Source organism: Salvia splendens, chromosome 13 (assembly GCF_004379255.2).
Source record: "Salvia splendens isolate huo1 chromosome 13, SspV2, whole genome shotgun sequence".
NCBI lineage: Eukaryota > Viridiplantae > Streptophyta > Magnoliopsida > Lamiales > Lamiaceae > Salvia > Salvia splendens.
The window spans coordinates 26897387-26925139 of NC_056044.1; the positions used below are offsets into that span (position 1 = coordinate 26897387).

The 27753-nt window shown below is 35.3% G+C and overlaps 4 protein-coding genes and 1 long non-coding RNA gene across 7 annotated transcripts; 2 read left to right on the forward strand and 3 right to left on the reverse strand.

Annotated features, from left to right (window-relative positions):
- Positions 1 to 7296: 7296 nt before the first annotated feature.
- Positions 7297 to 9227, reverse strand: LOC121761491 (protein VAPYRIN-like). The gene has a single exon (XM_042157133.1). The coding sequence runs from the start codon at positions 9132 to 9134 to the stop codon at positions 7410 to 7412; it is 1725 nt and encodes a 574-aa protein (XP_042013067.1). The 5' UTR covers positions 9135 to 9227; the 3' UTR covers positions 7297 to 7409.
- Positions 9228 to 10898: 1671 nt separating this feature from the next.
- On the reverse strand, positions 10899 to 13653 carry LOC121762391 (co-chaperone protein p23-2-like). The gene is made up of 6 exons (XM_042158260.1): positions 13508 to 13653; positions 13227 to 13410; positions 12270 to 12429; positions 11639 to 11667; positions 11499 to 11544; positions 10899 to 11180 (listed from the first exon to the last, which is right to left on the reverse strand). The coding sequence occupies exons 1-6, from the start codon at positions 13510 to 13512 to the stop codon at positions 11140 to 11142; spliced, it is 465 nt and encodes a 154-aa protein (XP_042014194.1). The 5' UTR covers positions 13513 to 13653; the 3' UTR covers positions 10899 to 11139.
- Positions 13654 to 14364: 711 nt separating this feature from the next.
- LOC121759954 (membrin-11-like) lies at positions 14365 to 18141 on the forward strand. The gene is made up of 4 exons (XM_042155539.1): positions 14365 to 14733; positions 16086 to 16206; positions 16300 to 16446; positions 17632 to 18141. Exons 1-4 carry the CDS (start codon positions 14459 to 14461, stop codon positions 17791 to 17793), a joined length of 705 nt encoding a protein of 234 aa, XP_042011473.1. The 5' UTR covers positions 14365 to 14458; the 3' UTR covers positions 17794 to 18141.
- A 2397-nt stretch (positions 18142 to 20538) lies between these two features.
- Positions 20539 to 22231, forward strand: LOC121761595. The gene is made up of 3 exons (XR_006042043.1): positions 20539 to 20684; positions 21020 to 21158; positions 21838 to 22231. It is a non-coding gene; the product is annotated as an uncharacterized LOC121761595 (long non-coding RNA).
- A 1239-nt stretch (positions 22232 to 23470) lies between these two features.
- Positions 23471 to 27752, reverse strand: LOC121761682 (transmembrane channel-like protein 1). 3 transcript variants are annotated; one of them, XM_042157316.1, is made up of 7 exons: positions 27117 to 27750; positions 26884 to 26948; positions 26658 to 26698; positions 25918 to 26546; positions 25282 to 25361; positions 24277 to 24323; positions 23471 to 23614 (listed from the first exon to the last, which is right to left on the reverse strand). In XM_042157316.1, exons 1-4 carry the CDS (start codon positions 27231 to 27233, stop codon positions 26074 to 26076), a joined length of 696 nt encoding a protein of 231 aa, XP_042013250.1. In that variant the 5' UTR covers positions 27234 to 27750; the 3' UTR covers positions 23471 to 23614; positions 24277 to 24323; positions 25282 to 25361; positions 25918 to 26073. The 3 variants fall into 3 exon arrangements, with proteins under 3 accessions (XP_042013250.1, XP_042013251.1, XP_042013249.1); XM_042157317.1 differs by having other exon boundaries at positions 23471 to 24323; positions 25918 to 26543; positions 27117 to 27752; XM_042157315.1 differs by having other exon boundaries at positions 23471 to 24323.
- Between the last annotated feature and the right edge of the window lies 1 nt (position 27753).

Below are 27753 nucleotides of genomic sequence, written 5' to 3' on the forward strand. Positions count from 1 at the left end.
TTCTTCGCTGTAACCTTTTACTTTTCTTTAAATATTTGAAGCATGGATTCTAATATTGCATATTCGCTTCCAAAAGAGCATTGTTTATTTTGTTTTTACAAACAATGTGAACAGATTATCTTTGTCTAAAAATTTTCTATCGACAAGTATTTACTCTCTCCGTTTCCTCATAGTTGAGATAAAATTTTCGGCATGGAGTTCAAGAAAGGAATGTTGAGTGCATTAAATAAATAGATAAAAAAGTAAGAAAGAGAAAAAGGTAGAGAGAATAAAGTAAAAAATGAATAAAGTAAGAAAGAGAAAAAAGTTAGTACTCCCTCCGTCCCATACTACTTGCATTTATTTCCTTTCTGGGCGTCCCAAGTTATTTGCACTCTTTTCATTTTTAGTAAAAATTATCATCTCAGCCGCAATTATTGACTTTGCTATACACTCATTCCTTAATCTCCGTGCCGAAAAGGAAATGTGCGAGTAGTCCGGGACGGAGGGAGTACTATATATGGAAATGACTCAACTATGAGGAAACTTCCCAAAATAGAAAAAGTGACTCAACTATGAGGGAACGGAGAGAATATTACGATAAGATGAAGTCAAAATTGCACATCTCCTACTAGAATGGAGTGAAATACAAAACTTAAATACTGACATAGTGATTTCAAAATGCTAATTTGATTAACGTTGAATAACTAATTGTTGTAGAAACATATACTCCCGATGTCCCACTATAAGTGAGACATTACTTTTCGGCCGTTATTTTGCAAAGATATAATACATAGTTTAAGTAGAGAGGAAGTAAAGTAAGAGAGAGAATAATATAGAAAGAGTCGTATCCACGTTATTCTTTTACTTATTTTACTTTCCCTTTGCTCTAACTATTTAATATCATTTTCGTAAAACAACGTCCGAAATGAAACGCCTCACTTGTAGTGGGACGGAGAGAGTACTATGTAGCAATGTGTCATCATTCCACAAGCCATAAAAATTATACTCCCTCCGTCCCTAGAAAGTCTCATTTTGAATATAGAAACTTTCTCTCATACTTTATTCACTTGTTCTTTTTTTTTCTCTTTCCCTCCGTCCACAAATGTGACTATTTTATGTGGACGGAGGGAGTAATATTACAAATGTTATAAAGTTGTAACTTAACAATTAATTTACACATGAGTTTTATAAAATTTAATATTAAAATTGGGACTACTAAAATTATGATTAAATAAATTCTTTAGAATCTTACTTCCCTTTTCTTTTTTTTTTTCTTTTCTACGTGAGGGGGATCTCAAATTAGAATCATGATTCAAGCAAGCAACTTTCTTTTCCCTCATTTCTATTTTTTATTTTTAATTTTTTGGTTGGAAGCTTACCAAACAACCCATCACATTACCACTAACTCAAGGGATAATAAATATTATTCCTAGACACGAATCAACTTCAACTATCTCCATCGAGAAAATAAAAAATTCAACTACGTCAACTCAAAATTAGGACAAATTATATAAAGCTTAGCACGTCATTTTATTATGGATTGAGTGTGGCGATAGTAATGCATGGATCCAATAGCAATAGAAGCACTTCCCAAATATGATCTCTTACAATTTTATCAACTCTTACTAGTACGAAACTCAATTTAAGTCATGACTTTTATCCATTTCAAACCCGTACAATAAAAGATAATAACACGCTAATTGTCCACCCAAATTTGTTCAAATTTATAAAAATATGTACTAAATACTACTTATATGATATTATAATAATTGGATAAATGCTCCAATAAAATTCGTTATCTCCTCCGCATGCTACCCCCGTCTCACTTTTAGACTCACCTTAAATACTTCTCGCGCTCCCATCACCAACCATCTCTCTTTTTGACCGCCATCTCTTATATGAATCCTCAATTTCTGATCTGAATCCTTCAATCGTCGATTCTTCATTCGCCTATATCTATTATCTCCCTCTTCTCTCAATAAACATAGATGTGGTTGATAAAAAGAGTCAGTACGTAATAAATGCAGGTCAATCTCTACATTTTTATCTATCTAGGTTAGACCATCTCCAACAGTACTGCAAAACCTAAAATACAGTAGAATACTACCTCCAATAGTACTGTAAAACCAATCCAATTATAGGTTTTTGAAGAAAAAATATCTATCTTTAGGTTTGCACTAAAAGTATACCAAAAATACTTTTCAAAGTTTAAGTTGTTGCATTCAAGTCTAAATAAATTTATATTCGTCAAAATAGAAGAAGAGAAGTAAGAGAAATTAAAATATAGAGATAGGAAAACTTACAGAAGCAGGCGGCGTGGAGTGGAGAAGAAGAACATGTGAAAAATTAACCTAATTTAATTCTATTAATATTTGATTAGTAATTAAATAGTGGGCTGACCCATATTAGTATTATAGGAGTATTATTCAACACAATTGAAAAAAAAAACAATCTATTACTACTAAACAAAGAGAGCCATTATTTTATTCCAAAATACAAAATCCAATTTTATTAGATAAATTAATAGGTACATATAAATCTATGGAAACAATTATTTTATTAGATAGATTAATAACTATACTACATTAATACAGAATCTAATTTTATTAGATAGATAACAACTATATGTAAATTAATACTATTATTCAATCTAAATATGCTACTTAAATATAACAAAAAATAGTTACATATTAATACTTAAAGATAATATATTATGTAATTTATTATTTAATCAATAATAGATTTCATATTTAGTTATATTAATTAATAAATCTTATTATATTATTTAATTTATTTTAAGATATTGACAAAGTGTCATGGGGTTAGTGTATAATTTAGATAAAATATATAGGTATGATTGAAAAGTATAAAAAGTTAGTGGGTGAGGAATATTCTTTTGAGTTTGAGTTTAGTGTAAATGGTTAAAGCAAAATCAATATTTAGTGTGACATTTACACTAAAATGGGTTTGGGTTTAGTGTAATTGTTGGAGATGCTCTTAGTATGTATACGAGTCATTACAAATTTAATTAATTGTTGGGAAGTGATCAATTGCTAATGGTTAACTACTACCAATTCCTAACCATTAGATCTAAATGATCGAGTGGTATCTAGTAGTGACGCATGGAAATATATTTTATATTAATTAATTCGAAAAGAGTCTTTTAGTCATTTCTTATACTTGGCATTTTTTGTGATTCTCGTGACGTCAACTTAATAACTTGAATATGTCAACTAAATCTGATTGTCGTTGTGTATGCATTAGATTGACATTATATGCACTATTTGTTGACATTAACCTGATTATCGAAAATATTGAAAATTCAAATAGTGGTATCAAGTTTTATCATCCGAACATATGCAATTAGGATCTCGTTAGAATCCTTATGAAATTATCTTTACTTTTAAAAATATTTTAATGAAAAAGGTCAAATCGAGATAGTTATATGAGTTCAAAGCTTTGTGGGTATTTTTTAAAAGTTAGTTATAACGAACAAAATTCAGTTTTCATTAATACTCCTAATTGACATTGTCACAACAACTAGTTGACATCGCGTGAAAATTGATCTTGGTCGTTTGTTTTCAAATTGGATAGACTAGAAGATTTTATAATAGTTACCGAGTATCAACTTAAGGTGTAGTTAACAGCTCAATAGGGCCCATTAATTGTACTCCCTCCATTCTTATAAAATAGATTAATGTGTTAATGACATAGGTTTTAATGTGCAATTGGTAAAGTAAGATAGGTGTGATAAAAAATAAGAGAGAGAGGAAAATGTAGTGAAAATAGTGCTTGTGGATTGTGGGTCCATATTATATATAGCAGTGTCGTATCCAGAATTTTTGATTTGGGGATATGATAAATAATATGAGAGTTTTAAAATTCGGACAATCCTTTTCATTCTCTTGAATATGAATATCTTGTATAAATGCGAATATAATGACTAAACAAGAAAACATAGACTCCCTACGTCCGCGAATAAGAGTCCCATTAATTTCCGGCACGGTTTTTAACAAACGTTAAGAAAAGTGGGTGGAAGAAAGTTAGTTGAATATGGGTCACACTTGTATATATTAGTTTTAAATGATATGTGAGTGGAATGAATTGGTGAAATGTGAGGCCTTTTTACCATTTATGGTAATTATGAACCGGGACTCCTATTCGCGGACGGGCCAAAATGGGAAAATGAGACTCCTATTCGTGGACGGAGGGAGTAGTTGCTTAGGAAGAATATAAATTTAATGTTTCAATTGCTTTAATACACATAAAGATAGTACTCCCTCCGTCCCCAATTAGGAGTCACTCTTTGACCGGGCACGGGTTTTAAGGATGTGTTTGAATGTGTGGTGTAATAAATGAAGTTAGGTAGTGGAATGTGAGACCTCTTTGACCTTTAGGGTATTTTTGATGTCCAAATATAGTAAGTAGGAATAGTGACTCTTAATCGGGGACAAACCGAAATGGAAAAGAGTGACTCTTAGTAGGGGACAGAGGGAGTAATACATTTATTTTTTCAATTGTTTGGGTAAAACTAAACATAAACAGTAAATCCATAGTTTTAATAAAACAAGATAAGAAAAAGATGTATTAAAAGGCTATAGAACTTTTAATTGTTTGAACAAAACAATACATGAATAGAAAAGTAAATAAATTGTTTTAACAAAACAAAAGAGAAAAAGAATTGTAATAAGTAACATAATAAAACTTTCAATTAATTAGAATAGAATAAAACAGGAAAAGATGGTAAAGAAATCAAAACAAAAAATATAAACTTGAAACTAGCTGCAGCAAGAGGGTTCAAACTCAAAGCCTCTAACTTAAAAGCTATGAGCTGAACCACTAGACCACCAATGACTTCTTTGAAAGTAGCTTAATACATGGTATTAGTATGCTGATTCGGGGGTACAGTTGTACCTTTTTTTCCAAGCAGGATACGCCAGTGATTTATAGTGTTATAACTTTTCATATTTAAACTTAATTTAATTTTCGGGGACGATCCACAATGATAAACTAGTCTATTTTTTTAGAACGGAAATAATACTCCTTCCATCCCAAGATATTTGATTGATTCTTTTTTGCACTCGTTTTAAAAAAATTGCAATAAATAGTTAGAGTGGATAAATAGTAATGTAAAAGCGAGAATAATGTAAAGAAGCATCTTATCTACATTATTCTCGCTTTTACATTACTATTTATCCACTCTAACTATTTATTGCAATTTTTTCCAAAACGAGTGTAAAAAAGAAGTCATTCAAATATCTTGGGACGGAGAGAGTATATCGTGCCCAGCACGCCATATATTTGTTCTAAGCTTTTGTGTTGTCCCGTTATTGGGCTGGCAAGATTCAATCCATAACTAATACGTAGCCCACTTGCCTCATTTGGATATACGAACGTGACAAGTCGAAACAACTAGTTTAGCTCATTACTCCCTTCGTCCACGAAATAATGTCAGCATGGTATTTTGGTCCATCAACAAAATAATGTCTGTGTTTATTTTTTTCATTTTTGATAAATGAATCTCACTTTCCACTAACTCATTACTCTCACCTTCTATTATAAAATCAATATATAAAGTGAGACTCGCATTTCACTCACTTTTTCAATCAACTTTCTTTCACATTTCTTGAAACCTGCACCGAGTCAAAGTGGAATTTTAAATCATGGACGGATGGAGAAACAATTAGGAGTAGTATATTATTGTATTACTACTATGGTAATACTATCATATATAATGGGTGTGATCTTGCATATTGTACTTATTACTAATATATGATCTATTACAATTCGGCTGTCTGATGCGGCAATGTGAAACAAAGATATGACTACCTTTATTGATTGAAAATATTGAAAGCAAAACTTTGATAAAACTGAAAATTTGTTGATTTAAAAAATACACTTGACAAGAGAAAGGAAAACAATCCTAGATCAAAATCTAACTGACAATACAGATTCTAAGTACGATCAAATACTAGTTAAACTTTTATAGTAATAACAGCATCAATGAATTGTGTAAGTATTTGTCAATTTCCGTATATGAGAATCACAAACGGCTAAAATTTAGAGAATTTAGTATATATGATTACTATTAAATGTACAATTTTAGTACTATATGATCATTATATATATTATTGTTACTTCAAGTCTTCAAGTACGAGGTTATGTAAAGTAATATAGGAATGATGAATTGAACCTAAAAAGGCTAAATAAATTTATACGCCTGTTATAATGTTTAAAGCCCAATGACCCGTTATAAAAGAATAGCCCTATTCCATGTGACCATACTTTAGTGTTAAAATGCATATTAAATCGAGACATATATATTTTCTTCCTCATATCCATGCAAACTTGTTCCATTAATATTAAGGCATTAAATTATGAACGAGATTCAGTGATTAACTTTTGAAATTGAAACAATTATGAATGCTAGAGTATTGTTGGGAAAAAAATTAGTGGCAATTGGCAATTTATCCAATTAAACGAGAGAGTTTATAAAAGCCAATTACTAAGAAAAGCAGAACAAGAGTGTCACATCCCTCCCTTTTTAAAACAATAAGCTACTCCATCCGTCCCTGAAAATTTGTCACCTATTTTCTTTTTCGTCCGTCCCTAAAAATTTGTCACCTTTCACTTTTACCATTTTTGGCAATGGACCCTACATTCCACTAACTCATTCACACTCACATTTTATTATAAAACTAATATATAAAAGTAGAACCCACATGCCACCAACTTTTTCAACCCACTTTCTATTATATTTCTTAAAACCCGTGCCGGGTCAAATGGTGACGAATTTTGGGGGACGGAGGGAGTACTTGTTTTGTAGTTAGTGTACTCGTCCCTTGAAAAAATCACCGTCTTACAATCTTACTAGGAAAACAAAAATTGCGAATATTCCTAACAAAAAGTTTATTGTAACGACAGCATGGATAATTTTTTAGTGGAAAAGAGTGACAATGATGCATCATTTTGCTTAGTGGAGTAATCCATAATCTATGAATTTGTCTTTTTTTATATAGAATTTGTCTCTTAGCGCAATCTTACTAATTTTGTGTGTTTACGTAGAAATTAATTTCATGCATTCTTACAAAAGAATGGGGATCGACCAAAGATCAATTATAATGTATTGTTTTTTTCCCCACAACTTTGAATCATCGGTATAGTGCAATTAATTTCATAGGGAAAGAAGCACAATCATCTAAAATCACTACATAAAAATTACATCGATGATCTCCATTTTTTCTATATCATTGCACCAATTGCAAAGAAGAAGTAATTATACAATATGCCTAGAATCACAAGTCTACTCACATATCCAAACTTTACAACCTTCTACGCCACTCCAATCAATACAATATTACAATCAACCTTGAACCCTCAACATCTCTCTCCGTATAGAATGAAGCAAAAAGAATTCCATCCATGTTCTATACCACCGCCACCGGAGCAGCGCGATCGAAGCTACTCCGCCGCACTCTCCCGCCATAAGCACCCGCCTTCTTCTTCGCGGCTCCGACGCCCATCTCTCTAACCTTGGCAAACGCATCCACGCTCCGATCCGACGGCGCCCCACGCGCCAGCAACCTCACAATCCCGGAGTAATTGAGCGACTGCGCAATCTGCAGCGCCGTGACGCCCTTGCTCGTCTTGGCCTCGACGTCCGCCCCTTTCTTCACCAGCATCTCGATCACCTCCACGTGACCCGACTCCACCGCGCAGTGGAACGCGGTGTACCCTTCTCCGTCCTTGGCGTCCACATCAACACCCTTCTCCACCACCGCCCTCGCCACGTCCAGCCGCCCCTTGAACGCCGCCCGGTGGAGCGCCGTCCACCCGTTCTGGTCCCGCCCGTTCACCGCGGCCCCGCTCTCGATCAGACGCGCCACCATCCGCGCGTCGCCCTTCCTCGCCGCCGCGCACATGCTGTCCCCCAGCCGCAGCGCGTCGTACAGCCTGGCGTGCCCGCTCTCCGCCGCCAGGTCGTACGCCGTCTTCCCCGCCCTGCTCCGGACGTCCTTGTTCGCCCCTTTGTGGAGCAGCAGCTTCACCATCTGCTCGTCCCCCAGCCCCGCAGCCACGTGCAACGGGGTCTCCCCGTCGCTCCCGCTGCGCGCGTCAGGGCGGACGGACGCGCTCGCCAGTAACAGGCGAACGCAGTCCCTCCGCCGCTCCTCCACCGCCAAATGGAGCGCCACGCGTCCGTCCTTCGTCAGCGAATTCGGATCCGCCCCCTTGAGAAGGAGATGCCGCATAACATCCGCGTGCCCATTCGCCGCCGCGAGATGGACCGGCCCCCAATTCGACGACTCAGATCTCTCCGTATTCGCCCCACGCGCTAGAAGAAGCTCCACAATGAGAGCCTCCCCCACTGCCGCGGCAGCTTCCAGTGGACTCGACCCTGACCGGCCCCGCGCCTCCACATCAGGGTCGAACTCCAGCAGAAGCTGCACCAAGTCAGCGCGGCACTGCGCGATGGCGAGGTGCAACAGAGGCTGCCCCTCGCCATCAACTGCATCCGCAGACTTCCACGTCGGATCGCTCTTCTCAAGCACCTCTCTGATCTCATCCATACAACCCTTAGCAACGAGTTGAGTCAGCACAGTCGACCCCACAAACATGATGCGAATCCCGCTATCGGAATACACGTGCTTCTTCTTATTAGTAAACCAGTCGTTCGGAACGGCGTCGTATGTGGAGGAGGGGTTCTTAACGCCGGCCCCAGGGGCGACGACGCTTTGGAGGACGAAGGTGTCGTCACAGTGGGGGAAGCGGTGGGGGAGAGAGGGAGGAGGGAGGTAGGTGATGTCGAGGGTGAGGGTGGTGAGGGGGAGGATGATCCCGGACTGAGGGGAGACGGTGTAGCGTGATTTGTTGGTGGGGTGGAGGCGGAAGGCGACGGGCATGGTGTACATGGCGTTGCGGAGGGTGATGGAGCCGGAGCACTTGCTACCGGGCTCTATCCGGACCGTCACCACATTCGACGGCTCCAAGCTGATTAGCCTATCCATATTTTTGAGTTTCAGGTGATGGATTTTGGAGGAGAGTGATATATATGGGGGGTGGAGGCCGGCCAAAACAAGGTGGTGACACTTGGTGGAGTTTAAATCAAGGAGGACTTGTTCTATCTCGTGTCCGACTTGCCTAAATTCCATCCACCAACCTATTTTTTATGATTTTCTATTATTGTTGAGTTGATGTCGTTTTCGTTTCGCTCATCTCTTTTCTTGGGAGAGCATAGTATTTTGTTGGTGATTCTGTTTTTTTAAAATATGCTGTTGCCTTGTTAACACAAGATACAATTCTTATCATTGCAGCAAATTATGCAAGTTCGCAAGATTTAAAACGCTCACAGATATGCGAGATTGTGGACAAAAAAGCTAAGGCTAAAATTAGAACAAAAACCGAAAATAGGATTTGTTTGCTGATGTTATTGATTGTGTTGTAAAACAAACGATTAATAGAATAAAACCGTATATCCATTAAGCAGCTGGAACTAGTTTTATTGGCATCACAATTCACAACACATAAATGATGACTTTTTAATTGTGCCTATAGTGTTTACGATCTCAAGGAATAACAACAAAAATTGCACCATCGATAATGAACTATACATATATCGACACATTTTAAGAAATTCCAATTTTATTGATTGAAACTCACCTCAATACGTATGGCGTTCTTATTGAGTTAAAAGTGTATTTTAATCCAAGAATAACTTTGGTTCCAGTTCATCGTTAAGCCAATTCGCAACTAAACATATTATTGGTAATGAAATAAAGAGATGAGCTAATAAGAATAGTACGACCTTTTCTATCTTTTATAAATATTACTAATAGTAGTTAGTCCTTGGGCAAACGGCAAGAAAATAACCAATAAACTTGGTGGCCAGTCTCACAATTTTAAAGAATGATAGATTATATTACAATTTTGATATTTTTTTCAACTGTCATATTTGAGAGAAATTATGTATGATATGGCAAACAGAAAATGATAGTACGTGGATAAAATATTCGACTATGTAAACTATACTACTATGATTATTTAATATACTTAATTAGACACATGAAGTAGTACTATTTAATTTGGTACCTACGCATATCACGTCAATAAATTCAGACATAATTTTTCACTATATAACAATAAAGAAAATTGTTAAAGTTAATTGGTCATTTTTAAAAATTGTGAGATTGACCATTGACCAAAACATTTTTTTTTACAATTTGCCTGAGTTCTTCTAGCTTAATTGGCTCTTTATTAGTTCATGTAGGTTGAAATAAGTTGATATTATGTCATAAACATTGGCATGACCTGGCAGCACATCAGCATAACATAAGTATAGAATTCTTCTTACCTAATCAAATGATGTTGTTAGTTTAAGTGGTTGTCTCCTGGAATCCTACCTAAGCTTGGCCCATTCATCTCCATTTTTAATAGTGGAACACTGGAATTGCTCAGAATGTGTCAAACACTGATATTTTCTTTAATGGCTACCATCTGTATATTCTGTTTTTATCTGTCCCTTTCTCTAGGGTTTATGTTAATGCATTTATACATTATACTTAATACTGTATATGTTTGTGACGAAACGTCTGATGTATCCAGTTGCAGACTTGCAGTGAAAAACTTACTCATATAAAAAACCAATATTCAGAAAAAATGCCATGATATAACAAGGATTTTTTTAAGTTGGGAAAACAAGAAGGAATTTAAGGTAGAAAATATAATTTTATAAACTTTATTATTATTATAATAATAAAATTATTATCCTTTTGACAGCCGAGAGAATAAGCTAATCAAATTCATAAGTTCATCACTGCCAATTTCTTGTTGGTCTTTCTGGGACTATGGCTTCAGATTTGGCAGCAGCACTGCCAAATTGTATGATAAGATTAGTTCAAGAAAGCACCAAATGAGAATGGCATAGCAATGAGGATAGCACGAACAAGTACTGCCTCAAAAAATTTCATTGAACTTCAAAGCACAAATTCAGTGATTATGTTTTCAGTACCAAATGTTTGATGACATAAAATTTCTCACTACATTGTGATTGAGATCAAAGTCTACACAACAATGCCATCTCGATATCGAAACGACTGCATATTTCTAATGGCGATAACTCTAGAAGATTTCTTGGTGTTAAAAGATGATATGTGGATTTCAGGAGATGCTACCCCTTGCTTTCTCCAAGTCAGGGAGATCTGCACCATCAAAAACAAAATAAGCATACAAAGCCCAATATACGTCAAAGATGCTTGAGTTTTAATCATCGTTCAACACTACAAATTTTGGTCTGGACATATGCTTGAATTTGATAAATGCAAGAAGCATCATAGAACAACTAAGTAGCACTTCATTTTTCATTTATGGGATGAGAAATAATCACACTAAAAGAGAAGTGCCAATAAGAACATGCATCAAACAGAGGAAGTTACAAGTTACAACCACCCCCATTGGAATGTATTGTTTGAGAATATAGTGATGTACGTAGATGAGCGAGTAAAGGGGATTTAACTCACAGAGCATTCCTTCATCATCACTGCTCTCTTCATTTTCACCAGTATACTGGAAAACAAGAACCCATGTTAGAGACACAAATGATCTCTATCATTATCAGCTTTAAAATAATTGACCATGAAAGGGGGTTTCAGTTTACTACCGCAGTATCATCATCAGAAGCCAGATTTGCTGCAAGTATTAAAAAAGTGAGAGTTAATTACGAAGAATACCAAACCCATAAAACAACCTGAACGGTCTTGGCAATGAATCCATGCATTATAATATTCTATAACAAGAGCAAAGCATATTGGAAATGTAGTGATGGAAAAGACAACGGAAGTGAAAACAATAATCGATACAATCATGTAGTTGTATATACTATATACTAGTTGGCGATCATAAATATACCTCATGTATCAGAAAATTTTCGAAGATAGTCAACACAATGGGCCAACCCAATAAGCATAAAAACTTTTCAACAAGAATTTTAGGGGAAAAACTAAACACGTACAATCTTCCCAGTCAAGAGACTTAGACGGAATGTAGGACGTGGATAAGTATCATTTTTGGTCTCCCTTTCAATACAAATATTAACGCTTTCACTAGTTCATCTACTTCATGTGTGACATAATGCAGCATGCGCAGAAGTGAGAAAATGTTAAAAATATCTATAGAATGTTAACTTGTCAATCCAGGACTCAGAAAGAAAAGTGGGATGTATCAAGCTCAAATATAAATGAAAATTTGAAACCTATTAACCTAAACATCAATGTTATGTAGCATGAACTCACAGTCAGATTCTTCATCATCCTCATCGCACCATTTATTCCAATCAACCTTAATGTATGGAGCAGGTTTTCCTTCAGATTTCAGTAGCCTTTTCCACCAACCCTTTGGTTCTTTCAGAATAGAGCATAGTATATTCCTCAAACCAGTTTTTGTCTTGCATCCCTGCATTGAAACACACACCCGCACACGCAAAAATGGAATAATGGATGGAACACAACCAGAGAATATGTACTTTCTCCAAAAATCTTAACACAAAGAGGCTGAGAATACAGTACACACAAGCAAAAGCAAAAATAACTACACTGAGGAGAAATATAGCTAATATGTAGAAGGGTTGTTCTCCTCCGACTATGGCATTGGATCTTTAACTGTGATGAACACGTCCAAAGTGGGTGGCCTCTGGATAATATTCGCTTTTTCCAGGTTCATATTTATGAACTTAATCACCCTTTTCATAGTAACAGACTTCTCCTTAATTTTTAACAAACATTTCTTTTTCTTATGTACTGGCACTTCAGTACTATAAACTAGAAAACCTTGTGAAAAACATACAGGTAATATGTTTTTCATGTCTTCAAATACTTTTTTTAAAGTCCCAAACCTAATGTGGTACCACAACCAGCAGTATAAAATTTACAAAATGTGCAAGCCATCTGACCTAACACCCTTTTTGAGTCCATGGGATTACTGTCTATGAAGCTCTACTGATGCACTTCCAAACAGAACATTCTTTACCAAAGAGGCATCATAAGCAAGGAAAAACACATAATTTGGTAAACAATAGCAATTTTTCTCAATTCATCATTTCATGTTTCTTGATTTCATGAACATGTAATTTAGAAATAATCAAAATCGAGGGACTCTTCTTATAATTTCCTAGGGTTACGGGAATTAATTAGCCCTAGATAAATGGCGCGTACAATTTAATGGGATAATTGGGAGGGGCAAAGTAGCGATACCTGAGGGGAAATGTTGCCATAGAGTTGGAGAGTGAAGTTGAAGGGGTCGCCATTGACCCCGACGGCGGAGAAAGTGAAGAGGCCGTCGGCTTCGCATTTGACGGAGGTGTCTCTGGCGTCGGGAACTGATACGGTCAGGTACACCTTGTCCGATCGCTGTGCCCACAGAACCTCCGGCTGCCGACTGCCCTCCCAATCACAAATAGTAAAACAACCGAATCAGAGATACATAGAGAGAGAGAGAGAGTGTGTGTATTCATTGGCACAATTGTTAGGATTACCTCATGGTCTGAGAAGTAATAGAGGAGGATTTCTTGTTTCAAACAAGGAATTGAATTGAGTTAAAATTCAACTGCAGTCAGAAAGAGGGAGAAGATACTGGACTTGCAAAAGTTTGCTCTACAAAATTAATTGGGCGACTTTAATAAAGTTTCAGTAATACTATATCATACACTAAATAAAGCAAACTTCATCTAACACGATTTTTACGTGCTCTTTCTTCAAGTACACAAAATTACAAATATCAGTAAATCGAAGCTAAAATATAATTACGTTCTTATATTAGTTTTTACTTAATAAACTTTCATAAAAAATATGTTTTGCTTTCCACTATTTGACTTATGAGCATCATTAATATTTGAAGTTTCAACGATTAATTAACTTTGGAGCATTATATCATTAAAATTTTAAAAATCAGAATTAACTTGTGAGAATCCTCTATTATATTTATAACTGATAGTAGCTAGTATTGGTTGAATTGCATTCCAATTTTTATTAAAAAAAACTCTAGAGAATCCTCCCCTTTGAATCTTGTCCGCATAATACTGTTAGACTGTAACAATTATAGAAGGTAGACCTTGAATAATCATAAATGACAAAATATTAAAAATTGGTGTTATTACTGTAATTATAGTACTACTCCCTATATAAAATGCTTAAAAAATAAAATTCCATCTAATAATATATCTATATCTAAATAAATCATGTACTTATTAACTTATGATAATCTTCCCCTTTGAATGGACCTTGAATACGGAGTAGTATTATTTACTGTATTTGTTTAACAATAATTAAAAATTGGTGTTATTATAAAATGCATCGAAAATAAACCCAATCTATAATATGTGTTGTGGGGCCTTCAAGAAATTGAATTTGAAACCCAATTGTCTGACACAAACACGATATCGGTTTTGACACTGATCAAGGAAAGGCAGAAGAAGACGCCGACGGCAATGGAAGGCGGTGGCGGAAATCTGTCAGAGCTCTACTCTAGCTCCAAGCGCCTCTCATTGAAGATCAGAGATGCTTTGGAGCGGCTCGAGCGTCTTGAGTTCACCTCAACCTCCTCCTCTTCGCTTTCATCGTCCTGCGCCGTTGTCGCGGCCTCTTCTGATGATCAACCTACTTTGATTCGAAGAGATATCAGCCAGATCCAGTCGCTCTGCGCTGATATGGATCGCCTCTGGCGCTCCATACCTTCCAAGCCTCAGCGCGATCTATGGAAAAGGTCTTTCTCTATTTCCGAAAATCTAATTATTCTTTCAATCTACGTAGGATTCGGATATGCATTATGTTCTGGTACACCAATTCAGCCCTGAATTTGACGAATTCTCGGAACTGAGTTGTTTCAATGGTTTTCTAATCCCGATTATATGTAAAGTGCTCTAGGAAGGAGATTAGAAGATGCTGAATCTGTAAAAGTGCTGGTTCAATTGATATTTTCGTGATTAGTCGTTCTATAAGTTTATGAAATTTATAGATTGAGATTTAGTGTTGATGTGATCCCGGTGTGTCGATTCGATTACTGCTGGAGTGGCTTTAATTGCCTTGCTAATGGGAAAATCTTTTGTGGTAACATAAACGGACGTCTCTAGGTGTATACTATTGGAATGATGTTCATGCTGTTGTAAATCTTATCGAATTACTTCAACAAAGTAGGCATTTCGAAGAGGCTTATTAAATTGTAAATGCAGTGCTAAAGGGATGGGCATCTCTATAGCTTTTCCTGTGCTGCTATGCATCTGCTGTACTTCTCATTTATGATCATGTAGCTCTCATTTTGTGATGAAAACTTTATTAAACTAAGTGTCAATGCCGTTTTAGGCTAGATTATCAGTTAAATTAAGATGTAAGCACGATAGTAACCAAATGAACAAATAAAAATAAAGTGTAGCACCATTGGTTTTTGGGCGATGATTATATTCATCTGTGAATATCGATACTAAGATCTGGATTATAATTGTTGAACGTCTTTCTTTCTTTATTTTTTTATGTTTGGTTATAGTAGCATCTTGTCCCTGGTTTTCGTACTGAGTAATTTGTTTATGTCCCAGTTTTCCTAATTGAAAATCTGGATTTATAATAGATAGTCTTGTTATGTTAGTGTATTTCATTCATGATGATGATGAAAAGCCTGTATGTAATGTTATTTATTGTGTATGATAACTTTTCGTGAAAATGATCATCTAAGCACTACCCACTGGCAAAAATGGAACTAAGATAGGATCTATCCTGGCCGGAGAAACTTTTTAGTTACAACTAGGGTAGAACCAATCTGTTAGAACTTAGAATCTTAGAATGTCGTATTAGAACTTTTCTTGCTGGTCATGGAAGGTACTTTTCAAATGGATTATGGGAGCAAGAAGTTGAATATATAGAAGATGCTGATGGTATTCTTACATCTTCCTGATATCATGACCTGCTTCTTTCTTTTTGTTTTGGAATTAGGTTATTGAATCATTCCATAAATGATAAACTTGGTTTTTCTTATGCCTTTGCAGATGTAATGTAAGATTTATAGTTTCTGTTAGACCTTGTCTTTGGTATGAAGAAATTTGTTTACTTTGGTCTGTTGTGCAGAAAGGTAGAACAAGTCAGTGAGGAGGCTGAGTCATTTAGAGCTAGTTTGGATACGTACACATCAAGGCATCAGAAGCGAGTACAAGAAGCCCAAGAGAGAGCTGAATTACTTGGAAGAGCTGTATTGCCTCCGTTTCAGAATAATAACCACTTATCTTTTATATGCTTGTTTGAGTTATGGCAACTTATCATTTTGAATGTTCCATTTGTCCAGAGTGGAGATGCTCATGTTTTGAGAATCTTTGATGAGGAGGCTCAAGCAGTGGAGTCAGTCCGTAGATCATCAAGATTACTAGAGGAAAGCTTTGCAACAGGAGTTGCTATTCTTTCCAAGTATAGTGAGCAAAGGGACCATTTAAAGGTAATCATTTCGAAGCCCCTGCTAGATGCAAAAGTATGCATCTGTCTTTTAAAAATTCTGTGGTGCTTTGCTGAATGTAATTAGTACTATAAAACACTCTATATGGCTAAATAACTTGCATTAAGTTACTTGGAGTTATGGGACATAAGTAAAATTTAATGATACAATTTTTTTGTGCAAGACGAGACTTGTTAAAATAAACATGTCTGTCAATATGCGACTACCTGCACATATTCCAACATAAATTTCGATGTTTATGTGACTTACTGGTACTGGAATGAAAGGAAGTTGTAGGATTACTATTGAAGTCAAATAATGTTATTTTGAATTCATTTTAAGAGAGCTGCCCCCTGCTTCAATTTAAGTCAAACAATGTTATTTTGCCTGGAGGGTTTTAGGTTTCTTTATTTTAGTAGTTGTTTGCTGTATATTTCGACTTCATGTGGTCAAGCTGTTGCTGTTATAGCAGTTACATATCATATTTCAACCTGTTGCAATTTGGCATTCTAGTAGTATAGTTTTCTTAAGATTGACTTGTTAACAATTAACCTGAGCTTGAGCCAAAAAGCTCAAATTGACTCACGATTCCAAACAAACAATAAAGACAAAATAATTTACTCCCTCCGTCCCAGATACATTTTTCTTTTTGGGATATCCCACTCTAAATGACACATTTCTTAAAAAATGAAGTATCACTTTCTCTATTTTTTCTCTCTTCCTTTATTTTCTCTCCACTTAATTCACAAAACAATACTACATAAAATCATGCGAATAAGAAGTGCTGCACTTAGAGTAGGATGGATGAAGTAATTAATATCCCATAGTAGTATCACATTTAGATTTGATTAGTACTATTCAGTAATTTTACTCGATGTGCAATAGTTATGTGTAGTACTAGAATATATGGCATGGTTGAAAAATTATAACTTTGATAACGTAAATAGTATGTATTTGATTTTTCTTAGTGTTATTTAAGTAAATATGAATATTAAAATATAAATTTTGAACAAAAATCTATACAGTACTATATTTTCTTCTCGATATTTATCTGAGTTCATAACAAGTTGGCTCACAAGCTCGTGACTTGGGTACCATCTTGAGTAACCAAGTCATAGAAGGCAGTGATTTATTGATCTTCTTCTACTGAATCCAAGCAAACGTTTTATGGTTTTTCCATTGATACAGAGAGCTCAAAGGAAAGCTTTGGATGTTCTCAACACTTTGGGGCTATCAAACTCCCTATTGAGGCTCATTGAGAGGCGGAACCGTTTTGACAGATGGATTAAGTATGCCGGCATGACTGTGACTATCGTCGTGGTCGTCATGTTCTGGAGGTGGACAAGATGACTGGAATGTTGTCTTTCTCTCTCAACAAGTTAGTACGACTGCCTGACATATATCCAAATGATCTTCTGGTGTGGTTGATTTTATCTGAGGTTGGTAAAAATGTTAAATCTCGTAGATATGTTTGGCTCACAATGATGAAATGAAAAGAATGTAGAAGGAATTTATAAATGAAAGCATTGTATAGACGAGAATTTAGATTTGTAATCTCTATCAGATTTCTTTCACCTCTACTAAATTTTTTAGCTCTCATTCGCATGTAGAATACAGAAAATCTCAAGAAAGTTATTCAGTTTTATGGGACTCGGGAAACAGCTTTTTCAAGAAACCAGTATCTTTTGTTGTTTCGAATATTAGCACCAATAGATGTTTAAATCACATTTACGACTTCAAAAATGCATAGTTAGATTCAGAAAAGAAGCCAATGAAAAGCTTAGTACGATGAAAGTAAGATGTGAAATAGCATGTGATATGTGAAAGAGTGTACTCCCTCCGTCCCGTCCCAAAATAACGAAACACTTCTTTTGAGCACATGATTTAAGGAATTAATATTTAAATAAGTTAAAGTGGAGAGAGTAAAGTATGTGAGAGAAAAATAGAGGAGTGAAGAGAGAATAAAGGAAGAGAAAGATTTTTACTAAAAATGGAAATGGTTCACTTATAGTGGCACATCCCAAAAAAAAATACGACTTGCTTATCTTGGGACGGAGGGAGTACTAGTTTTTATACAAATATTGTTTTTAAAACCACATCGTTTACTAGTTCTAAAATAGGATGTAAAATGAAACATATGGAAGTGTTATACTCCTTCCGTTTTCTAAAAACAAAAGTTATTTCCTCTTTAGTTCGTTTTCTAAAAATAGAACTCTTCATTTTAGGAAATAGATTCCACAACCACTAACATTAATTCTTCAACAAGGAAAGTTAAATAAAAAAATATATAATCTATTTAACTTCTCAAAAGGTGAAATATAGTACATTTCTAAAATGACACATTCCGAAGGAAAATGCATATTGAAAGGTAAATCATTTAAAAAAAAATAAAATAATACTCCCTCCGTCCGCAAATAGGAGTCCCATTTTGCCATTTTAGTCCGTCCGCGAATAGGATTCCGGGTTCACTTTTACCATAAATGGTAATATGGTTCCACCTTCCACTAACACATTCCACTCACATTTTATTTAAAACTAATATATACAAGTGTGACCCCTATTCCACTAACTTTTTTTCCACCCACTTTTCTGAATATTTCTTAAAATTCGTGCCGCCAACAAATGAGACTTCTAATGGCGGACGGAGTGAGTAGTACAATATGCATTGAAAAACATTAAGTGTAATACCTTCTCAAATATCTTCTCCCTTGGAGAAAGTTTTTTCATGAAAATAAGACAAATATGGTAGTTATATGGAGAGGTAAAGATGCCTATTCAAAATGGAAAAATGTATAATACTTTACATTCTCAAATACCTCTCCCATTGGAAAATGATTTTTCATGGAAAAAAGGTAAATATGTTAGTTAGAGCATCTCAAGGGGAGAGGCAAATAGAGGGGTAAAGTCATATAACTACAATATTTACCTTTTCTTCATGAAAAATCATTCTTCAAGGGAGAGGTATTTGAGAAGGTATTATATCTTTTCCTATTTTGAAGAGGTGTCTTTACATCTCCATCAATGGAGAGGTAAAATCATATAACCACCATATTTACCTTCTTTTCGTGAAAAATCATTCTCCAAGGGGGAGGGTATTTGAGAAGGTATATTACACTTTATGTTTTTAAATGCATTTTGTAGTATTATTTTATTTTTTTTAAATGATATACCTTTGTATATACCTTTTTCCTTTGGAATGTATTACTTTTTGGTAGGGTATATTTCACTTTTTAAGAAGGTAAATAGATGATATACCTCTTTCATTTACCTTTCCTTGTTGGAGATGCTCTTATATGACTTACCTCTCCATTTACCTCTCCCCTTGGAGATGCTCCAATATAGGGTAACCATTACTTAAATGCATAACTAGAGAACAAAAACAAAGTTCAATATAAGAGCAATTTAGTTCACAACATGAAAATGCAATTATAGAGAAAAACACGCAATGAACCAAAATGCCAATATAATGAACTAAATCTTTCACTATAATGACATTTTGATTCACTCCATGTTTTTAAATTGATATTATAAACTGAAACACTAGTTCTCCAGATTATACATTTAAAATTAATTATATATTGATCATATGTCATACATGTATGTTCTTTGTGAATAAATATTTTGATAACTTTTTAAACTAACTTCTTCTGCTCTATTTAATTTGTTTCTTTTTGGTTAGACTTCTCAACTACTCCGTCCATCTCACAAGAATATGCAATCTTTCCTTTTTATCTGTCCCACAATTATACACTTTCTAATTGTGGAAAGTCTTTTTTCATTAATGAGATTGGACTCATTCTCCACTAATAATACTTTAATTACTTGTTCTCTTTATCTCTCTCTTACTTTACCAATTTTATATTAAAATCTATGCCGAACCCAAAGTGCATATTCTTTGGGGACGGGATGGAGTATTTTGTTTAGTTGTTTTTAATACTCTATAATTAGTCGTCATAGCTGCCATTTTGGATCCAACCAAACCAAGCCCAATTGAATAAAAAAACCCAACTAATGATAACCTAAGAGCTCCTAAATGAAACTAAGCCCAACTAATTAAAAAAGTTAGAACTTTCAATAAAAAAAAAGAGCGGTAAATCGACTCCCTAAAACTCCACTTCAGCCTCCTCCAAACTCTAATCCGTCGGCGCCGCGCTGCTGACTGAACAAATCTCCGCGGCGGCTCCGCCCTACACCTCGGACTCTCCATCGCCAGAATTCCAGCTATATTCCAGTTTCATAAGGTTTGTTCTCAAATTCAAACTCATCTCTTTGGCTCTTCTGTGTGTGCTGGCCTACAATTTATAGAATAGGAGAAGTATTTAAACTATTTTTGTTGGATTTTTGTTGAATGTGTGAGATTCAGTTAGCTTAGCTGCACCGAGAATTGTAAAAATAGAATAGGAAAAGTGTGTTCTAATTAAGAAAAAAGGAATCATCTCAGTTAATTTGTGAGTTTCAATGAACTTTATGTGTTTTCGCATGATTTCAATAAATTTATGGAATGAACATTGGAGAGTTATTGTTTTGGTTAATTTCTTCTTTATTATTTAATTGTTATATTATTTTGTTTGATTAGGTAAATGGATAAGTTTGTTGTGAAAAGAAAAAGAGTTTCAATTGGTTCTTCTAGTGCTAGGCCTCCAAGGCGGATTCGCATGAGGAACGGTGCAAACATGAATAACTACCATCATTATCACGTTGAAATATTTTGTCAGGTAATTTGAGAATTTAATTTCTTATTCATTTAACTAAATTAGTACTCCATTATCTTGGTACTTAATCTTGTGTAATACTCCCTCCGTCCCTGAAAATTTGTCACCTATTTTCTTTTTCGTCCGTCCCTAAAAATTTGTCACCTTTCACTTTTACCATTTTTGGTAGTGGACCCTACATTCCACTAACTCATTCACACTCACATTTTATTATAAAACTAATATATAAAAGTAGGACCCACATGCTACCAACTTTTTCAACCCATTTTCTATTACATTTATTAAAACCCGTGCTGGGTCAAATGGTGACGAATTTTGGGGGACGGAGGGAGTAATTAGGTTGTTGACTTACTTACACAAGAGATGGAAAATCGCTTTTCTAAGTCATTTACAGACTTGCTTAGTTGTATGGCATGTCTTGATCCAAAAAATGGTTTGTCAGCTTTTAATGTTGGTAAACTTGTTCATCTTGCTAGTCTTTATCCGGAGGACTTCTCATTAGCTGAACGTATGATTTTGTCTAAAGAACTAGAAACTTTTGTCGGTGATGTGAGAAGTGATGCACGGCTGATTGGTATTGAAGATTTGAGTAGCCTATCTCAGAAAATTGTTGAAACCAAAAAAGATAAAAAATTTCCATTAGTTTATCGTTTGATTGAGTTGGTATTGGTCTTGCCTGTAGCATCTGCATCTGTTGAAAGAGTATTTTCAGCGGTGGAATTTGTCAAGACCGACTTGCAGAAGAGGACCGGAGATGATTGGCTGAATGACTGTTTGGTGATATACAATGAAAGGTCCATCTTCGACACTGTTTCTAATGAAAGAATCTTGAAACGTTTTCAAGATTTGGATACTCATAGATGATAGTTGTTGCAATCAAAGGGTGCTAGTGCATCAGCTGTCTTTTGGCTGTCAAATTTTAAACTAAAATTTTCTGGTTTTTTCTGCCTTCACCTCATCACTCTCAGACGGTGCCTTCTCTGATTTTGGCTATATGTAATCAAATTCTAGTATGTATTTTGTAGAGTTCATTTTCAGGTTATATATGCATTTCAGAAAATGGCAGTTGATTTTGAGGCAAACTGTGGCTGCTCTTCTTACATTTTCCATGTTTATGATGCTCGGATCCATGATAAGTTTAACAAGCCATAGTGTTCTGTATATTATAAATTGACAACTCATCAACTAGAGGAAGCCAGTTATGCAGCAACTAGTTAACTACATGGTCATGGTCATGGTCACAACACTCTGATGCTTGAACCAGAGAATACACATGCCACTATATTGCAGTAGACTTGAGAGTTGACGATAGGCGAGCAAACATTGCTACAACACTTGAGAAATCGGAGAATTTCTTAGTGACATGGGTGTTGAGAGATAGACGAGTATATTATATATTTGAGCCAGACAAGATAGAACAGTAGACTTCCCCACAAATGAAAAACACAGATTCTGATTTCAACCAAAAGTACACCTACACACACTCATTATGTGTTTCCTTGTATAGAAAGGAGCCATTTTGCATATTCCTGATTCTAGGGGTGTCAAAAAGGGTAACGGGTAATTCCCATACCCACCTAGTATCGGGTACCCGCTACCCGAGGACAACGGGAAACGGATCGTGGTCGGGTATTATAACTTTGGGTGTTGCGGGTACAATTTTCTAAGATTCTGAATCCTAACTTTTATTAGGTACTATTCTTTTTCCCAGTTTTAGGATTCTTACATATTTAATGTAAGGGGAGTCATCAATTGCTAACTAATCATTTAATTGTTAACTACAACTAATTTAAGACCATAGGATTTTAGGAATATTGTGGTCTACAATTTTCCATGTGTAATTTCATTTTTTATTTTTTAATATTAAAAAGATAATAGCAACTATCAGATTTAGGATTTAGAGACACAATGTTAATACAGTGTATTAAATATATCAACACAAAGACACAATGTCAATACAATTTCATATTGACATTGTACAAGCATTGTATTGACATATTATGTGCCGTGTATAGATATAAAGCTGTTAACGAAATTTATGAAAAATTTTTAATTTTTTTTTCAAATTTTGATATCGGAACATATGCAAGTGAGATCTCGTTAGAATTCTAATGAAATTATCTTTAACTTGTTATATGTTGTGCGAAAAAATAATTTGAATCGAGAAAGTTATATGCGTTTTAAAGTTATGAGATATTTTCAAAAGTTAGTTACAACTAATTTGTCGTAAATTGACCTTAATACTCTTATTAAAAAATTTTTATCGTATTGACATACCGGAGCTGATGATCTAAGCCTCTACACACGACAGAGCAAGAGCAAGAGCAAGAGGGGCATCATATCACATACTCCAATACTCCATTATACATTACATGAACCTTATGTAGATCAGAATCAAATCAAATCAAATCAAAAGCAAGATTTCCGAACTCAAATTACGCAAGGAAAAGTATACACTCCTACAAAGAAACAAAGAGAATACCATATCAATGATAACAGCAACCACGGTGAGATTTTGGATAGCCAAAAACATGAAAATTGATGCGCGAGGAGCAGCTTTCAAGCTTTCCGGATACTTCAAATAAATCCCATTCACTTTTCTAATAAAACACATCCCCAAATCTATACCTTTCTTATCAAACACATCCCCAAATCTATACTTTTCTCATCAAACACATCCTCAAATCTATACCAAAGCACATCCAAATTCCAATTATCTCATCAAACACATCCCCCAATCTGTACTTTTCTAAACTATACTTTTCCCATAGAACGCATCCTCAAATCTATACCAAAACCCATCCAAATTCTGCCTTTATCTTTAACCTTGACTGCTATCTAGACACAGGAACATAGGACTACCTGAGATGAACCGTGAGCACTACATCGACTTCATTTACCAAATTATATTTTGAGTGCTCTGTAAGATGTTCATTCACCAAATGTGTTTCCATTTGCTTTGCAATTTAGTTAATTTCTAAAGATTAAAAAAATTATTCATTATTCACCTCTCCCAACCCCAGCTAAAGAAAAGAAGAAATAAAACCCCAAGAAAACACTACACCATCTGTTATCTCAGGAAACTCTAGTTGATAAATGTTCAATAGAAACAAAACCACACCTTCCCTTGACTTGTGCTTTAGCACCATAACCAGTTTCCGCACCATCCTGCAATGAAAAACATATGAAATACATATCAACGACAAAAGATAATCACATTTGATTCTTACCACAGGAGTCAACAAAAAAAGAATTTTGTGCCACTATCTTTTGCAATCATCTAACTTAGTTGAAATTTATAAACAAAAGGTAAATGAACCTAGAGCTTCAACTAAAGATTTGTACAATTATGTGCCACTTTCTTCTGCAATCACCTAACTTTTTCAAAATTATAAACAAAAGTTAAATGAAAATAGAGCTTCAACTAAAAGTTTGTATGTTTTGAAAAAGGACAAAATACCATGTAGCGCACCATTAACTCACAGACAAATGGATTAAGTAAGAACATTACTACCCAGACTCATAAAATTTTAATACATGTATTTGTTGGTTTCTATTTATATAGTATAAAATTTCAATAATGATAAGGTAGCTGATTGTATAATTATGGCTGGAATGCTTCCACGTTCAATATTTCAACTTTGAGATCCAAAGAGCTAATTAATGGACAAATGAAGGAAGTGCCTGGTAAAAATTCCTAATGGTAATGACAATGTACTTGATTGAGGACAATAGAAATGAGTGTCTATCTGATTAATGAAGGGGAAGATAGTTAATACAAATTGGGCAGTCAATTGAAGATTTCTAGACCCAACATACCAAAGCCATAAGTAAGAATGAAACCCTTTCCTGCTATTCCGTAATTTTATTACCCCAATCTTTTTTTTGGATGGCTAAATGAACATAAATTTAAAGGCCGCGTCACGGAGGACTCTAACCTGAGGCCTTTGGCCTCAGGCATTATTAACCTCTCTAATCCATCAATCACACCTTTTGAAGACATTTTTGTTGGATAAACATGACAATATAAAAGTTAATATGAACACGTGGCATTTACGTCACAAGAAACAAGCACACAAAGACATGCACAGCATATAATCAGCCAACGAAGCAAGGAAGGACAAACCTTTGCCCAATAAGAATTGTCTTGAAGTCTGTCATCAACAAATTCCACCTCATCAATCTTCACTCTTTGGAATGCTCTCGCTGTTGTTGGATGCAATGAAAATCAAACTTATTTCGAGAATATAACCCATTTGTTCTTTAAGTACAGCCTCAAACTTTCTCAACATGGACAACAAGCAAAGCTTGAATCATACACATACATTTTGAGCTGCTCAACCAGTACATGAGCATCCAAGAAAATACAAAAGAAAATGCATAAGATACCACCAGATCTAGAAGACAAGAGAACAACGTGAAAGTTTCTAACTCACATTCTGAATATGCATGAGTCATCAAGCACAAACATTTGAACAAGTAAACGGACACAAACCTTACATGCATGAAATTCTAGGACAAGTAACAACCGCATCTTCCTAAAGGTATTAAAAGTGTGGCATATAGGGAGATACAAGATCTTTACAGTGATTCTACTATTCGTACAAGAGATGCACCTTCATGGTTCAAAATATAATCTTTGCTTATATTTATACTAAGCTTAAATGATTTTGTGACATCCATATTAACATTCACTGCACAATGACACAAAATGTCCCAATTATTACTACTACATTACGTAGAAACACAGACATGGACATACCTCAGAACTTTTAGGTTGTTTGCTTGCAGATTTTTTCTGACTTGATTCGCCCATTTCATTACTGTTAGCAGAAACAGTCATCATATCCCTTTCAAAAGCATCAGTTTTTGCTTGTTCAAAAGCATGGCCATTGGCTTCATGGACATCTTTGCTTTCTTAAAGACATTTTGATTTTTTAGATTTTGATTCTTCAATTGCTACTTCCTCACCAGACTTCTTTTCGGTTTCAGCAGGTAGCATTCTTTTTTTTTTCTTGAAAGCCTTTTTAGATTCATCAGTCCCATCTTCTGTAGCCTCAGTATTTTCAGATGATAAAGCTTCTTGTTTCACTTCAGGCACATCAGCATCCAGCGACTGTGATGCCAACTTGCTTTTCTTCTTCTTTTCTTTTGGTTTCTTAGTTGATTGATCCTCTGCATTGGATTTCTTTGATGCCTTACCACTTTCATCGTCGTTGCCATTCTCATGTGATTTATTTAACTTTTCGGCCACGGCTGTATCTTCAAGTGTTTCTTCACTTTCATTGACTGAAGTGTCAGTCTTGCTCTTTTTGTTCTTCTTCTTGCCTTTAATTTCCTCAGCAGTTGAACCATTTGCAGTTTTTTCTGCCACATCAGCCAGCAGTTCTTCTGGACATAAAGAGAGAACAGCTTTTATTAGCTATGCCATTCAAAATTCAATCATCCAATAATCAGAATGACAATATGTGGAACAAACATGAAGTCATCCATAAAGAATACCTTGCTTCACCTGAAATTTCAAGTCATTGCAAGCACTAGTGCTGCACAGAAAGACAGTGATAGCAGCATGAATACAAATTCTTTAGAGAAGGAACAAACATAACATTACAAGCACAGAGGAAAAAGAAACCACGTGGGGGGATGTAAATAGCCAATCAAGATGAAGTTTTGGTTTTTATTGAAGTATATAAAAGACCCTGAATGCTAACATAATGAATTCGCTTACCTAATCTCCTGATATTTGGTGAAAATCTCATTCAAATTAAGTGCCTTGGCCTTCCAATCCTCACCCTTCCACCAAAAAAATGAACAAGGGTCAACTACAGGCACACCTTCGAGTTTCGACATTGTAGCAAACAATCCAAAATCAACAAGCAAATCATCCACCAAGAATGAATTTAACTTAAAGGCACCAAATTAATCTCTCTTTCTTTAATCGACAACACAGCATATTCATACCTCAATTTGAGCAGCGGTGCAGAATCGTTTGAGGACTTTGGAAAAGCCCTTGTTTTGGAGCCAGAGCGCGACGGAGAAGATCAAAATAGAGTCGTCTTCGGGGTTCAACAGGGCCATTGGTGTGGAAGTGGAAAGGTTCCGGTGCTGGTTTGAATGCAATGAGGAAACTTCCCAGTCGACGGAGAAGGGTTTTTCTTCCTCTTTCTATTTACATAAATAATGATTTAAATGCATGTTAGGGTTTAGCAATGCATTGATTGACTATTGTACGGCGCGCTTCACCTCTGGTACATCCTATTAAAATAATGTTAGCAGCCCACACTTGCAGAAAAAATTGAAGCTTAAAAATTGAGAAAGGAAATACTCCTCTTCTCCTTCTCTTCCATTCTAGTTTTTGTCTGCAAATGCAAAAATGGCGGAATCGAATTTGCGGAGAGGAGCAGGGTGAGCAATATTTACTCAAAGTTTCGTGAATGCTCAAAAAGTGCGATGATGAGAAGAAGAATAAACAGAAAGCCGAAGATGTTTTAGCATATTCAAGAGCTGTTGATCAAACTGATTCTTCGCTCCAATAAATGTTTAATTTATCCCCTTGTAATTACGCTTTTTCATATCAGTATTAACCAATATGTTTGTG

Excerpts from the sequence above, each read along its gene's own strand:
- LOC121762391 (XM_042158260.1), bottom strand. Across the intron at positions 11,668-12,269 it reads GGATGATGAAGAATCTGACT|CAAATCTGGCTTCTGATGAT; the intron begins GTGAGTTCATGC and ends TAATACTTGCAG. Across the intron at positions 11,181-11,498 it reads TGATGATGAAGGAATGCTCT|ATCTCCCTGACTTGGAGAAA; the intron begins GTGAGTTAAATC and ends TTGATGGTGCAG.
- LOC121759954 (XM_042155539.1), top strand. The coding sequence starts at position 14,459 with ATGGAAGGCGGTGGCGGAAATCTGTCAGAGCTCTACTCTAGCTCCAAG. Across the intron at positions 14,734-16,085 it reads CAGCGCGATCTATGGAAAAG|AAAGGTAGAACAAGTCAGTG; the intron begins GTCTTTCTCTAT and ends TCTGTTGTGCAG. Across the intron at positions 16,207-16,299 it reads CTGAATTACTTGGAAGAGCT|AGTGGAGATGCTCATGTTTT; the intron begins GTATTGCCTCCG and ends CCATTTGTCCAG.
- LOC121761491 (XM_042157133.1), bottom strand. The coding sequence starts at position 9,134 with ATGGAATTTAGGCAAGTCGGACACGAGATAGAACAAGTCCTCCTTGAT.
- LOC121761682 (XM_042157316.1), bottom strand. The coding sequence starts at position 27,233 with ATGGCCCTGTTGAACCCCGAAGACGACTCTATTTTGATCTTCTCCGTC. Across the intron at positions 26,949-27,116 it reads GCACCGCTGCTCAAATTGAG|GGTGAGGATTGGAAGGCCAA; the intron begins GTATGAATATGC and ends TTTTGGTGGAAG. Across the intron at positions 26,547-26,657 it reads GAAATTTCAGGTGAAGCAAG|AAGAACTGCTGGCTGATGTG; the intron begins GTATTCTTTATG and ends CTTTATGTCCAG.